The sequence below is a fragment of the Oryx dammah genome, unplaced genomic scaffold (genome assembly GCF_014754425.2).
Source record: "Oryx dammah isolate SB20612 unplaced genomic scaffold, SCBI_Odam_1.1 HiC_scaffold_4, whole genome shotgun sequence".
NCBI classification, from domain to species: domain Eukaryota; kingdom Metazoa; phylum Chordata; class Mammalia; order Artiodactyla; family Bovidae; genus Oryx; species Oryx dammah.
Window position 1 is genome coordinate 37,707,442 of NW_024070188.1, and position 13,983 is coordinate 37,721,424.

At 40.7% G+C, this 13,983-nt stretch overlaps 2 protein-coding genes across 3 annotated transcripts in view; one reads left to right on the forward strand and one right to left on the reverse strand.

The window, feature by feature from the left end:
• Nucleotides 1-2,512: 2,512 nt before the first annotated feature.
• On the reverse strand, nt 2,513-6,350 carry TSTD3 (thiosulfate sulfurtransferase like domain containing 3). The gene is made up of 4 exons (XM_040239129.1): nt 6,227-6,350; nt 3,716-3,889; nt 3,459-3,618; nt 2,513-2,865 (listed from the first exon to the last, which is right to left on the reverse strand). Exons 1-4 carry the CDS (start codon nt 6,297-6,299, stop codon nt 2,793-2,795), a joined length of 480 nt encoding a protein of 159 aa, XP_040095063.1. The 5' UTR covers nt 6,300-6,350; the 3' UTR covers nt 2,513-2,792.
• A 4,716-nt stretch (nt 6,351-11,066) lies between these two features.
• USP45 (ubiquitin specific peptidase 45) overlaps nt 11,067-13,983 on the forward strand; it is a 58,553-nt gene continuing 55,636 nt past the window's right edge. For both annotated transcript variants that reach the window (XM_040239123.1, XM_040239124.1), the window contains exon 1: nt 11,067-11,125. The gene's annotated coding sequence lies outside the window, so the exon portion shown is untranslated. The remainder of the gene's footprint in view (nt 11,126-13,983) is intronic.

Below are 13,983 nucleotides of genomic sequence, written 5' to 3' on the forward strand. Positions count from 1 at the left end.
ATTTATTGAGCATTTACTTACTATGTAACAAGTATATTCTAAGCTCTCTACCTTATGAAGTCATTTAATTCTCAGGCAGCCTTTTCAGAGATGTTCTTGTCCTCAGGAACAGAAAGTTAAGTAATTTATCCAATCACAAGTCAAGAGCTTGGATTTAGTTCAGTTGCTCACTTGTGTCCAACTCTTTGTGACCCCATGGACTGCAGCACACCAGCTTCCCTGTCCATCACCACTCCCAGAGTTTACTCAAACTCATGTCCATTGAGTCAGTGATGCCATCCAGCCATTTCTTCCTCTGTTGTCCCTTTCTCTTGCCTTCAATCTTTACCAGCATCAGGGCCTTTTCCAATGAGTCAGTTCTCCGAATCAGGTGGCCAAAGTACTGGAGTTTCAGCTTCAGCATTAGTCCTTTCAGTGAATATTCTGGACTGATTTCCTTTAGGATAGACTGGTTGGATCTCCTTGAAGTCCAAGTGACATTCAAGAGTCTTCTCCAACACCACAGTTCAAAAGTATCAGTTCTTCGGCACTCAGCTTTCTTTGTAGTCCAACTCTCACATCCAGACATGACCACTGGAAAAACCATAGCTTTGACTAGACGGACCTTTGTTGTCAAAGTAATGTCTCTGCTTATTAATATGCTGTCTAGGTTGGTCATAACTTTTCTTCCAGGGAGCAAGTATCTTTTAATTTCATGGCTGCATTCACCATTTGCAGTGATTTTGGAGCCCCAGAAATTAAGTGTGTCACTGTTTTTACTGTTTTCCCATTTATTTGCCATGAAGTAATGGGACTAGATGCCATGATCCTAGTTTTCTGAATGTTGAGTTTTAAAGCCAACTTTTTCACACTCCTCTTTCACTTTCATCAAGGGGCTCTTAGTAGTTCCTCGCTTTCTGCCATAAGGGTGGTATCACCTGCATATGTGAAGTTACTGATATTTCTCCAGCAAGCTTGGGTTAGATTTTTATTAAAATCTGGGTAGTGGACTCCAAGGCCCAGGCTCTTAAACACTTCACTTTACTGCCTCCTCTGCTTACTCTCCAGTTTCTTTTAATTTTTACTGCCTCTGCTTACCCTCCAGTTTCTTTTAATTTTTTTGTTTTAAATATAATCACAACTTCCTACTATTGAAGGTTTAACTTTCCTGCATACCTCCTATTCTCTATTCCAACTCCCATCTACCCCCCCACCACCCTGCCCCCACACTCATTCTACCCTGGGACTTCTACTCCCATCATCCTCCCAGGTAAACTGCATAATTGTTAAACTTATATTCAGTATATATTAAGTATACACAGATAATTTCATGTTCTGTAGTATTTTCTTTTTATTTGAATATTTTTTGCCTTCTGGAAGCAGGGGTTTTAACTAAAAGTCTGGTATGTTTATGCAGACTCTTCACCCTGGTGTATTTACCTATTCCTTGTTGGGTCAAGTACTTCAGCAGCAGTTCACTCTCTATAGTTTTCTTCTTTGTGAGCTTGTGGCTGTTAATATCCTCAATTTGTTAATATATATGCCCTAGTAATATTTGTTTATATAAATATAATTGGCTTAAAGGCAGCAAAGATTTGAAGAGTCACAGTCTGGGGAGAAGGAAAGCTGAGGAGGATGAGCCAACATTGAAAAGTGTATCTGTGTGTGTGTGTATATTACATGTATTTTCCATCTTTTCTAGTTCTTGTAGGGAGTTTGCTCTGCTAGAAACTAGACTGATGTGTCAGAAATAGAAGTTCAAGGTGATGACATCACATCTCTACCCCAGATTCTCCAATAGTTTAAAAAATTATTTAGGACAAAAACCAGGTCCTTACAGTTAACTTTCCAGGCCTTACATGTTCTGAGTGACTATATAAATGAGACTAAAAACAGATGGGTCCGAAGAGACAGATGGAAGAAAGCACAAAGTTGTTTTACCACTCATCAGTATATGAGCAAGTTTAGGACCTAACATTCTAAAGGAATATACTCATGCTAGTGGGAATCATTTGCATTTAAACTTTCTTCTAATAATAATTTCATTATTTTTAATTGAGATATAATTACAGATAGTTTATCGTTTAAAAATGTTCACTTCAGTGAGTTTTGGTAAATGATTATACCTGTGTCCCAGCACCTCAATCAAGATAGAGAGCGCTTCTGTCACCCTAGAAATTTTCCTCCTTGTTCTTCTAGTTAATCTCTTATCCTCAACAGAGGCAACCACTGTTCTGATTACTATCTCTATAGATCATATTACCTTTTTAGATTCCAAATTGTATCACTACCATGTTGGTCATAGTGCCATAAGTCTTTGCATATTGTTAATATTTTTCATTCATATTTCACCTACTTTTCATCCCAGATTCTTGGTATTTTAAGGTTAAGTCTGTTTGGTAATCTATGGTCTAGCTCATAGCCTCTTAGATGAAGAGTATAGAAGCTATGCTGAACACCTGGTCACACGTGATGGTTAAGTAATACAAGTAACTGGGTATTTTGGAATATACTATTGAATAATACTAAAATATTTAAAAATTTATTTTCGAATCCCTTTATTTTAGAAACCTTTATGTTTCCATGGTGAGTCACATACATTACCTTAATCATCATTAGCCTTTGGAAATAGGCTGGGGGATGTGGTATTCCCAATTTATAGGTGAGAAAAAGATTCAACAAAAAATAACTGACATATACAAACTCCCTTTCCCATTAACCAGTGGTTCCAGGGCTACATTTTTATTCTTTTGCCTGTTCCACTATTCTGGGCTGCATGTACACAAGGAAAGGGTCAGCTTATATTCCAAAATTCAATTTTCTTGTTTCTTCTCTGAAAGTTCATGGGTTGCCCATTCCTTCCATCCTCCAGCATAGTGTTGAGCACTAAAAACATACATCAAATAATTAGTGCTATAACCATTTTTCCTGCTTTACAGCACAAGGTTCACAGGAACTTTAGAGATAACTTTAGAGATTTAGTAGTGCAATGACTTTTCACCATAATAGTACATTTGAAGCATATTTAAAGGATCATAGAATGAAAAGTACAGCCAGTCTATAATAATCTGTACTCTATACTTCCGTTAATATACTAAGTATAAAATTCTTCAGTAGACCAATAAAAATATGCCTATGAAACACTGCAATACATATCCTAAACCAATTTTTATCCTTAAGCTGCTGCTGCTGCTGCTGCTAAATTGCTTCAGTCGTGTCCGACTCTCTGCGATTCCATAGACGGCAGCCCACCAGGCTTTGCTGTCCCTGGGCTTCTCCAGGCAAGAACACTGGAGTGGGTTGCCATTTCCTTCTCCAATGCATGAAAGTGAAAAGTGAAAGTGAAGTCACTGAGTCATGTCCAACTCTCAGCGACCCCATGGATTGCGGCCCACCAGGCTCCTCCGTCCATGGGATTTTCCAGGCAAGAGTACTGGAGTGGGGTGCCATTGCCTTCTCCGTATCCTTAAGCTGCTTACCTGTTAAAGCCCAGAGATACTGCTGTGACCATAGCCTTCTTGCTTCTCACTCCAGCTAAACAAGAAAACACTAGACTGTCAGATTTGGATGGCTTTACTTGTTTGTACTTCTCTTTGAAGTCTTTTGGGTTCATCTGTAGAGCTTCCCCTACATCATCCACTGAAAGAAAATGTTAAGAATTTCGATTAAATTTTAGATACAGTCAATTACTGGATATATGTTTTCCTAACAAATCAGATTAAAACACATCACTTACATGGTATATTGACAGACCCGGGGATTTTTCCAGACTCATGAATTTCCCATGGCTCTCTAACATCAATTAACATAATTTTTTTGGACTTCAGGAGGTTTTTAAGTTCCTTATAAGTGACATCTTCACAAATAGTGGTACAAAAATTGAGGCAGCTTCTTTTTATTGACTTCAAACCTGGAAAGAATAAGTTAGCTACCTTCAAAATGACACCGCTATTAATATCTGGAAAGAGTAAGTCAAAGGAGTTTTCTGCATTGTTCAAGTCAGCTCACCATATCAATCTTTTGACTTTACTTCTTATATAAAGTCTCATTTTCATAGTGGAAAGAACAGAGGTTTTAGAGTCGGATAAATCGAGGTTCAAATCCTGGCCTGCCCATTTAGCTCTGTGACCCTGGGCAGATTACTTAAACTCTCTGGGAGAGTAAAATCAAATATTATTATTTAACTTTTAGAGTTGCTGTGAGATTTAAATAATTATACAGTACACAATAATCTCTTTTCACCTTTCCTTCATGATTTATGCACATTGTTCCTTCTAAAGGGAACACCTTTCTCATCTCTACCTGGCACTCTTTAAGCCTCCTTTACCTCACTTCCCACTTTCCCTTTGATCAAACACTTCCACTTCTAGGTATCCATTCCTGTAAAATACTTATACACAAAGAAGGGTGTACATATACAAAAAGAAGGGTGTACAATGATAATTTTTGAAGAACTTTTAATAATAGCAAAGAAATTGGAAACTAAAACACCATCAATAAGGAACTAGCTTTGGGGTAATTCATAGTTATGGGGCATATGCAGTGGTTAAAAGAGTTTTATGTACTGCCATGAATACCTAAGCTTCTGAATACCTAAGTGAGAAAAAAAATTACAGAAAAGTAAGTGCAGAAGATCACACTGTATATTAAATATTCCCCAGTGGCTCAGCTTGTAAAGAACCTGCCTGCCAATGCAGGACATGCAAGAGAGACATGATCCCTGGGTTGGGAAGATCCCTGGAGAAGGAAATGGCCACCCATTCCAGTATTCTTGTGTAGAAAATTCCATGGACAGAGGAGCCTAGTAAGTTACAGTCCATGGTGTCACAAAAAGTCGGGCATAACTGAGTGTGCACACACACATAGATTTGTTTAGTTGCTAAGTCATAACTGACTCTAGTGACCCCACTGTAGCCCACCAGGCTACTCAGTCCGTGGGATTTCCCAGGCAAAAATACCCAGATTAACATTTTCTACGCCGGGGGATCTTCCAGACCCAGGGATTTAACCCTCATCTCTTGCTTGGCAGGCAGATTTTTTATTGCTGAACCACCTGGGAAGCATGTACATTTATTTAGGTATACTCATATCTGGGGAGAGTATATAAAGGGGTGTGCTTTATTGTTTGTTTTAATATAATTTTTGCTGTATTGTTTAATGAATATAATGTATTACAAGTATTTTTTTTAATGAAACAGGCACCTTTTCTCTAACACCTCCAACTCCATCCTTTCCAATGCCGTCTCACTTGACTGGGTGGTGTATGGTGATGGTTTATTTGTGTCTGTCTTACCCCCAAATGGGTTTCCCTGGTGGCTCAGATGGTAAAGAATTTTCCTGCAATGCCAGAGACCTAGGTTTAATCCCTGGGTTGGGAAAATCCCCTGGAGAAGGGAAAGGTACCTACTCCAGTATTCTGGCCTGGAGAATTCCATGGGCCCATGGAGTCATAAAGTCAGACACGACTGAGCTACTTTCACCTTCACCCCCAACTGGTGAAGTAAACTGTATCCCAGCAGGATATCTGTCAGATTAGGAGCTCAGTAAATGATTGCGGACTAAAGGTAAAACCAAATAACAGAATTTGTATGAATGACACGTCTTCAACTACACAGGCTGTACCAGGAGTTACAAGGGGATAACGGGCGGGGAAGTGTTACACGGGAGCCCCTGTATCTTTATCCACAAAAGTTGTTGCTAAGAGAGGCAGCATGTTAAGCAGAGAGAAGGGACAGGAGGGCTGCTCTGAGCTCTAGACCACCTCCTCCACTAACCACCTCCGCTTCTCTGGCTTCTGTTCGGCCAGTTGCGGTACTATTACAGGCCGAACGTGGTATCTAGGTTTGATCAACCCGTGAGTGCTGCTCTCTAGTGGGTCATAAGTAAAACTCGCAAGACGGCTTCTCATTGCGACTCTCCAGGGCAGGAATTGGACACGGTTCATTTCCCTGAGTCGCGAATTGACCTTCATTGCTCAGTCAAGCACCATACCTTTCTGTTCCCACGAGAGCCCCCTGAAGTCATGTTTACCTCTCTTTGTGTCTGCGGAGAGCAACCCCAGACCCCAGTAGCCTGGAATCTGAAGAAACAAGGACTGTAAGTGGGTGTTACATTCCCAGGGCTCAAGTGTACTGGGTCTGACTTTTAACTAGAAGCCTTAAAGAAGCAAACACTGTGACGAACGCCATCCTTTCCCGGGGGCTCGAGGTTAGGCGTCCTCCCTTTCCCCGGGGACCACTGAGCTCACCCCAGAGTGCACTCTCCGCAGACCCGAAGATCGTCTGGCAAGTACTCCAGGGCAGCCGGCGCTGCAGCACCATCGCTGCTAAACGCTTCGTTCTCCTGTTTCTTTACTTCCGGCCGCGCGGCGAGCGGTGCCGGGCTCTCGAGCGCCCTCCAGCTAGGCGCGGGCCGAACCCGGTAATGCCACCAGGAGTAATCGCTTTAAAACTTAAAATATTAATGGGAAAGAAACTGAGGGTTGGAAAGAAACTGAGGTATGGGATTTTTTCTTTTAATTTTAATTATTTTTTTAAGGAGAGGCAACGTTTAAAAGTGAAAAGAAAATATAAAGAAGGCAATATTTAAAGGTATAAAGTAAATTCCTCCAGTTTACTTCAAAACAAGGATTCTTATGTATTGGATTAAAGCAAACTTTAACACATGGACACTTTGCTAAGAATCACTCTTAACTCCCGTAGGTGACTCAACTGATGTCAGTATTAAGATAATCCCATCTTTTCCTCACTCATGATAATAGTTGACTATATTTGATGATAACATGAATGTGTTGGCTGGTTGGATGGCATCACTGACTTGATGGACATGAGTTTGAGCAAACTGGGAGTTGGTGATGGCCAGGGAGGCCTGATGTGCTGCAATCCCTGGGATCGCAGAGTAGGACAAGACTGAGCGACTGAATTGAGCTGTGTTAGTTTGCGATTGCTAATGTAACAATTATCACAAATTTATTGACTAAACACTATTATGTACAGTTTTGTAGGTCAGAAGTCACTTGGTGAAAATTAAGGTGTCAGCAAGTCTGTGGTCCTTCTGAGGGTCCTTCTGAAGGTCTGAAGGTGCAGCAAGTCTGAAGGTCCTTCTGAAGGGGAGAATTTCTGTACTTAACTTTTACATCTACTGAAGGTTGCCTGAATTCCTTGGCTGTTTTTACCCTTTCTCCATCTTCAAAGCCAGCAGTTTGTCATCTTCAGATCTCTCTCTGACTCTGATCTCTGCTTTTGTTGTCACATCCATTTTTCCTAACCTTTTTGCCTCTCTTTCACAAGGAACTTTGATTACAGTGAGACCATTGGGATAATCTTAATCATATGTGCAAAATCTTTTTGCCGTGTAAGCTAGCATAATAATAGGTTCTTGGAATTAGAACACATTGTATGTGGTTGTGGGGAGAGCATATTAAGCCTGTTGGATAAAGTTTCTTATTACCTTGTTTTTATTTTCAACTTGGTTTATTACCTTATTTTTAATTTATTCTCAATTTTGCTTCCCAAGGATAATGAAAGCCATATTAACTGCAAATTGATTCACAGTGAAAATTTTAAAAATAAATTTCCAGCTGGCATTATTAAAGTATGAATCCAATGAATAATTTCATGCAGGGTGTACTTTTATTCAGTTTTAATATTTTAATAATAAAACCACTTCAGATTTCTATACCAATGACATCACTTACAATTATGTTTTTTCCAGGTCATTTGGAGTTTAACCATAGTCTGTGTGGATTGACTTTGAACTAAGATGTCATTAAATACTGTAGATTCAAGTACTCTCTGTAGCATCCCCATCGTAAACCATAAGTGGAATGGACACAGATATGAAAACGATGTACTTGACTTCAATGAGTCACATTTAATCTAATTTATACTTTTGCAAGAGCATATATTACTAAACAATTATTTTTCAAGTGTTCATTGCTACTTATTTGAGAAATATTTTTCTGTAGTTTTTTTTTCCTGAAGAGATGAATTTGTCCTTCTGTAACCAGTGCAGTGCCAAACTTAGTTTATTTAAGAGGCTTAGAGCAAAAAGATTTTGTCAAACAGAAGTACTGATCATTGCTCCTTGAATAAATGTCCCAGGTTCTTCGTTCAGAATTAGTGTGAGGGAAGGAAGTAAGGCTTAAAGTGGGATGCAAGGGAGAGAAATCATGTAACTTTTCTGGGAAAGGTCTACTAGTGCTGAGTTGATATCAATCATTCTCAAACAACTCATTCTATTTTTTCCCCAATGCAGGTGAAAGACGATCGGAAAGGAGAGGATTCTTAAGAGACTTAGCACTTTTTCCATTTCTTTCTAAATCCACATCAAGTCCCCACATTTTAGATGATTCAATGAAGAATTAGGAAATTTATTGCCTTTCATGCAACAAATTTTTTTTCAAGAGTTTCTATCAAAACTTGTTTTGACACAGCATTTTCACTGTTAATCATTTATTGAAAATACCTGCACAAGTGAAGTGAAGTCGCTCTGTTGTGTCCGACTCTTTGTGACCCCATGGACTGTAGCCTATCAGGCTCCTCTGTCCATGGGATTTTCCAGGCAGGAGTGCTGGAGTGGATTGCCATTTCCTTCTCCAGGGGACTTTCCCGACCCCGGAATCGAACCCAGGTCTCCTGCATTGCAGGCAGACGCTTTACCGTGGGAGCCATCAGGGGAGCCCAAGTACTGCACAAGTACTCACAGATAAATGTACACCAAGAGGGGGCTGATTGGGAAAAAAATGATACATCCATTCATTGGAATTGTAAACAACCAGTAAAAAGAATGAGGTTAGTATGGTGATAAGTTCAAAATATACAATCAAGTGAAAAAGAAAAATCAAGTTGTAGAATAGAAGGTAGACCATAATCTAACCTGATCATGATCTTTTTTAACAAATGGTAATCATATAATAATGTCGTACAAATGCATATCATGTGCAAAGACAATTCCTGAAACTATACACAAGAAATAGCAAATAGAGGAGAGGAAATGTTACCTCTGAGGAAGAGAATGGGAATGTGGAAAGGCGGAAAAGATGAGGAACGTTATATCAAACTCTCATGTATTACTTTTATAATAAAGAATGTATCTTTTAAAACACATGATAAAAGTTTAGTATATGTATAGCCTATAGCTTAGCAAAGTACTCCATACATTTCTAGACAACAATGATGGTAAAATTAAGATATTTAACATTATTTGAAATGTATACACAGCCGACCTTAAGCAAACTTATATTTCTGTTTGATGTTTTGTCATAATGTCTTTTTTTTTCCATAATGTCTTGACAATAGCAATAAAAGTATACTTTCTAGGTATTATTTAAAGATAATTTCCTTCCTTTGAAGCATCCATCGAATAATAAATTTCAGTTTAACTGAAAAGATAAATAATTTGAAGAACATCAGAAACAAAAACAGTGTTAGACAATTTCCCTTAACTCCTGTAAATTTTGACGTGGAGATTGCAATCTCTGGAGATTTGGGTACATCTGCTGGAAATCAAGATAACTTTGGAAATTTGTTATTTTCAAGAAAAATTTAAGTATTGCATCATGATTTGCATAATTCCCAAGTTTCTTTTTATGAGAGAGAACTTAAAATTTCATATTCTGACTCAGTCTCCTCCTTTTTTTCCTGGTAAATTGGATTCCAGTATATGATATATTTTAAAAACCCCTTTGATTATAGTGTCCTTTATTTATTTTTAATTTTGGCTGTGCTGAGTCTTTGTTGCTGTGGGCTTTTCTCTAGCTGCAGCCAGCCAGGGCTACTCTTTAGTTGGGGTTAGTGGGTTTCTTATTGAGGTGTCTTCTCTTGCTGCCAAGCAGGGGCTCTAGGGCACATGGGGTTCTGGTTCAAGCTGCTCCTGGTTCAATAGCACAGGTTCAATAGTTGTGGTTAGTTGTGGTTAGTTCAAGGTGCTTGGTTGCTCTGTGGCACTTTGGATCTTCTCTGATCAGGGATAGAACCAGTATCTCCTTTATTGGCAGGCAGATTCTTTACCACTGAACCACCAGGGAAGCCCTTATAATGCAATTTAGTATTCAAATTATTTAGATTTGCTTGTTTTCATGTCCTTTTTCCCTCCATGTTCTGTTTCCAATCCAATGTTAAATCATTTATGAAGCAGACATTTTTTACTTTAAAATTACAACACAACCTAGGCTTATTTGTTGAGTATTTTCTTTTTCCCTAGGGGAAAAAAAAATTCCCTACCCTAAAACATGATTATGTACCCCAATACTTAGCACAATGACTCAGATATTTGTATTCAGTTGTATTTGTTGAATGAATGGTTTCCATACACAGAATGCCAACATCTAATAACTTCCTTGGCCAAGTTCTCTATGTGTAAATAATTGTAAATAATTTAAACTATTTCTTAAGAAATGAACCAAAGTTTTTAAGAGAAAAATCAGAGTTTTGGGGGGTTTATTTCTAGTAACTTTTGACTTGTAATCCAAGACCCTCTCCGTAAGGCCGCATCTGTCCCTTGGCTGAAGAGCTGCTAAAGATTATGAATCTTGTCTCGTGGCATTTATCCATAACTAGGGTGGATGTTTGCTATATTATTCAAACAAAATATTTTTCAACTAACTACTTTTACTAAACATGCAAAGTGCAAAACGCTTTGAATAATCGAGCTTCAAAGAGGTTTAGGTATAGGTCAGGAAATTTTCAAATAAAGAAGAGAGAACGGCAGGTAAAGCAACAATAATGAAAACAAGCAAGAAAACGTATGATGTCAGATGTGACAACAGCACAGAAGAGTGTGACGGAGGGAAGTGGGAGGCAGTCTGGGCAGGGTGTCCAGCCACAAGTGGGACTTAAACCCGACTCCGACAACACGGAGGTGGGCAAACTCCAAGCCCTATCGGGATCCAATTAGGCTCTATTTACGTTACCCTAAGATTAGCTGGAGTCTACCTACTCCTGTATAAGTACGGTAAACATGCGCGACTGCAGCCCGCAGAGCCCGGTGTCCACGCCCAACTCCGGGTAAGCCGCCACGCGAGGGGCGGTCCCAACTCGTCCGGACGTTGGGGCGGGCACACGAGGCCCCGCCCCTGCCGGCGGGAGGGGCGGCTGCGCAGGCGCAGTCTCATGGGGTTGTGGACGCGGCTGCTCGGCCTGTCAGGGTGAGTTTCGGGTCCGGTGCTGGGTCGCCTCATTTTCTCCAACTTCGTTTACGCAACCCTGGCCCCTTGTGGCTTGGACGGGCTTGGGAGAGAACCCTCTCCCCGCCTTTCTGGGTCCTTGGGGGCTCCAGGCGGTCACCGAGGGCCACGTGAGAGTGGCGGAGCCGGCAGGGTGTCGGGGCGGCAGCGGGAGGAGCCGGGGAGGCGGGACGGAAGAGGGGCCGCCTCACCTTGACCTAGGGGCGCGGCGACCCAGCAACCTTCCGGCCGCCCTTCCGCGTTCAGCCTCGCGGAGCATTTCTCTTCGGGAATTTGGGATGTTTTATTAGGAACCCTGGAGATGGACTGCCTGGGTCCAGATCACCATCTACCACTTACTGGCTTTTGGCTTGTGCAAGTCACCTAACTCCTGGGTGTCTTTCTTCAAGTGTAAAATGGGGGAAATAATAGTAACCTACCTCATAAAGTGGTTGGTGGTTGGGAGGATGAAGTGGGTTAATATCACTGAAGTCCTTAGAACCGAGTGTGATGCACGAAAAAGTGAGTGCTAGTCACCTTTTTGAGCCTGGTATCCTTTTGAACCTCTGAAAGGAGAAATTTTGTCCCTTTCCTCCCTCCCCTCGCACCCTCAAATAAAGTAATGGCTCAAGAGTAGGAAAAGAATTTTTTTTTTTCTTTCTTGAGAATATGATCTACATGCATGGCCTTAAAAAAAAAACTTATAAACAGTTTAGTTGCACATCCTACATTATGGACAGATATTAGGGTAATGCAGAAGTTGGAAGTTGGAAAGTTTTATTAGGAAATCACCTGAGAAAAATGGCCATAATTTATTTGTGCTGAAAAGACTTAACATAGCAGGCCTGAGACGGCTGTCCTTAAAAAGGTCTGCTTGCAAGGTTAGCCCTTGCTTGGCTTGCCTGGGAACAATATGGTTTATTCTGTAGGACATGACTTATCCAGAAGTTACTGCTGCTGCTGCTCCTAAGTCGCTTCAGTCGTGTCCGACTCTGTGGGACCCCAGAGATGGCAGCCCACCAGGCTCCCCCGTCCCTGGGATTCTCCAGGCAAGAACACTGGAGTGGGTTGCCATTTCCTTCTCCAATGCATGCAACTGAAAAGTGAAAGGGAAGTCGCTCAGTCGTGTCTGTCTCTTCGCGACCCCATGGACTGCAGCCTACCAGGCTCCTGTCTCCATGGGATTTTCCAGGCAAGAGTACTGGAGTGGGGTGCCATTGCCTTAGCCCCCATAAAAATCCTGCACCTGTGAGTGTATAATGGGCTTCTGTGAGCAGAAACATTGCACAGACATTACTTATTGGGGGAAGGATGTAGGGTGTTTGACCACTCTTGGGAGGGAGAGAATGGTAAGGAAGCCTGCATTTGGATTGCTCTAGACTTCCCGTGTGTTTTTCATTATAGTCTGTGTGTTTACACTACATTGCTGCAGTAAACGTTAGCCATGAGTACACCTATATGCTAGGTCTTCTGAGTCCTTGCAGTAAATCTCCACATGTGAGAGTGATCTCAGAACTCCCCAGACACATTATTGATGATATGCAATATGTGAAGCTCTAATAATTGGAATGTTTTTGTAATAATTGGACTTTAATTTTGTCTCTTTTTACCTGAACGGGGAATTGAAAAAGAAAGCTATACAGATGAGTGACTGCTTAATAGTAGGTTACTGTCCAAAATGACTCTATGTTTAAACATATTGTGTGTGTCAGAAAAATCACTGGAAATGGACTACATTGCCACATTTGAGTCAGTGTTTTTGAAAAAAGGCATAGGTCTTTTATAGATTCTAAGTTAATTATCTGGTTTTTTTGGTTCCTCTGCCAGGATTAGCTATGTATTAATGCTCATCTTTATCAAGAGTTTACCTGTGTGTGCGCGTGTTAGTTGCTCAGTTATATCTGACTCTGCAATCCCAAGGACAGTAGTCTGCCAGACTCCTCTGTCCGTGAGATTCTCCAGGCAGAAATACTGGAGTGGGTTGCCATTTCCTTCTCCAGGAGATATTCCCCACTCAGGGATTGAACCTGGGTCTCTTCAATTGCAGGCAGATTCTTTACCACCTGAGCCACCATGGAAGTTTCAAGTTTAGCTGTGCAGGGAGTGTGAAAATATGACCAGTTTCTTAGGGACCATATTTCTTGGATTCTCTTAGTTATGCCCATCTCTTTTTCAGGACATCAAGTTACAATAGTTGTAACAATAGTTACAATGGTAAGTGTACAAGTTTAAGGGTGGAAATATCTGATTTGCAATCTCTTTTGTGTCCTTTCTGTCAGTAAAGTATAAGACCAGATGATATTTGAAAGAGTAGGGAGAGGAGGAGTTGGAGATTGGGAGAGTGAAAACAATTTCAGATTGCTGTGTAATAAGTTGACCAGAAGTTGTAGTAGATAATGGGATGTCTTTGATCTGTTTGCAGTTGTGGTTGTTAATTTAGTGGACCCAGTCACCTTTCTTACAAGACTTTTTCTCTAGCCTCTTTGGATACTGTCGTGGAAAACGTGGTTAATTGGATCATCTAGGATTGAGATTGTTAGGGGGGTGACATAGTAGCCATTAGGCTGTGTACACGTATTCTGTCTTTGCTAGGTACATGATAAGGTTGTACTCTTTGTACACCTCCCCTTACCCTCACCTCTCCCTTTCCCCTACCATGTCTATTTGAAATTAAATGTGGCTATATGACTTTCTTTGGCCCGTAAAACATAAGCAGACTTGCACCATTTGCAAGTAAAACTTGATGAACCAGCACTAGATTTTCTGCTTCTCTTTCTCCCTTCCCTGCTACAGTGATCATGGAAGGGCTTGTTGAGATATAGCCCCTTCTCAACCTGGGC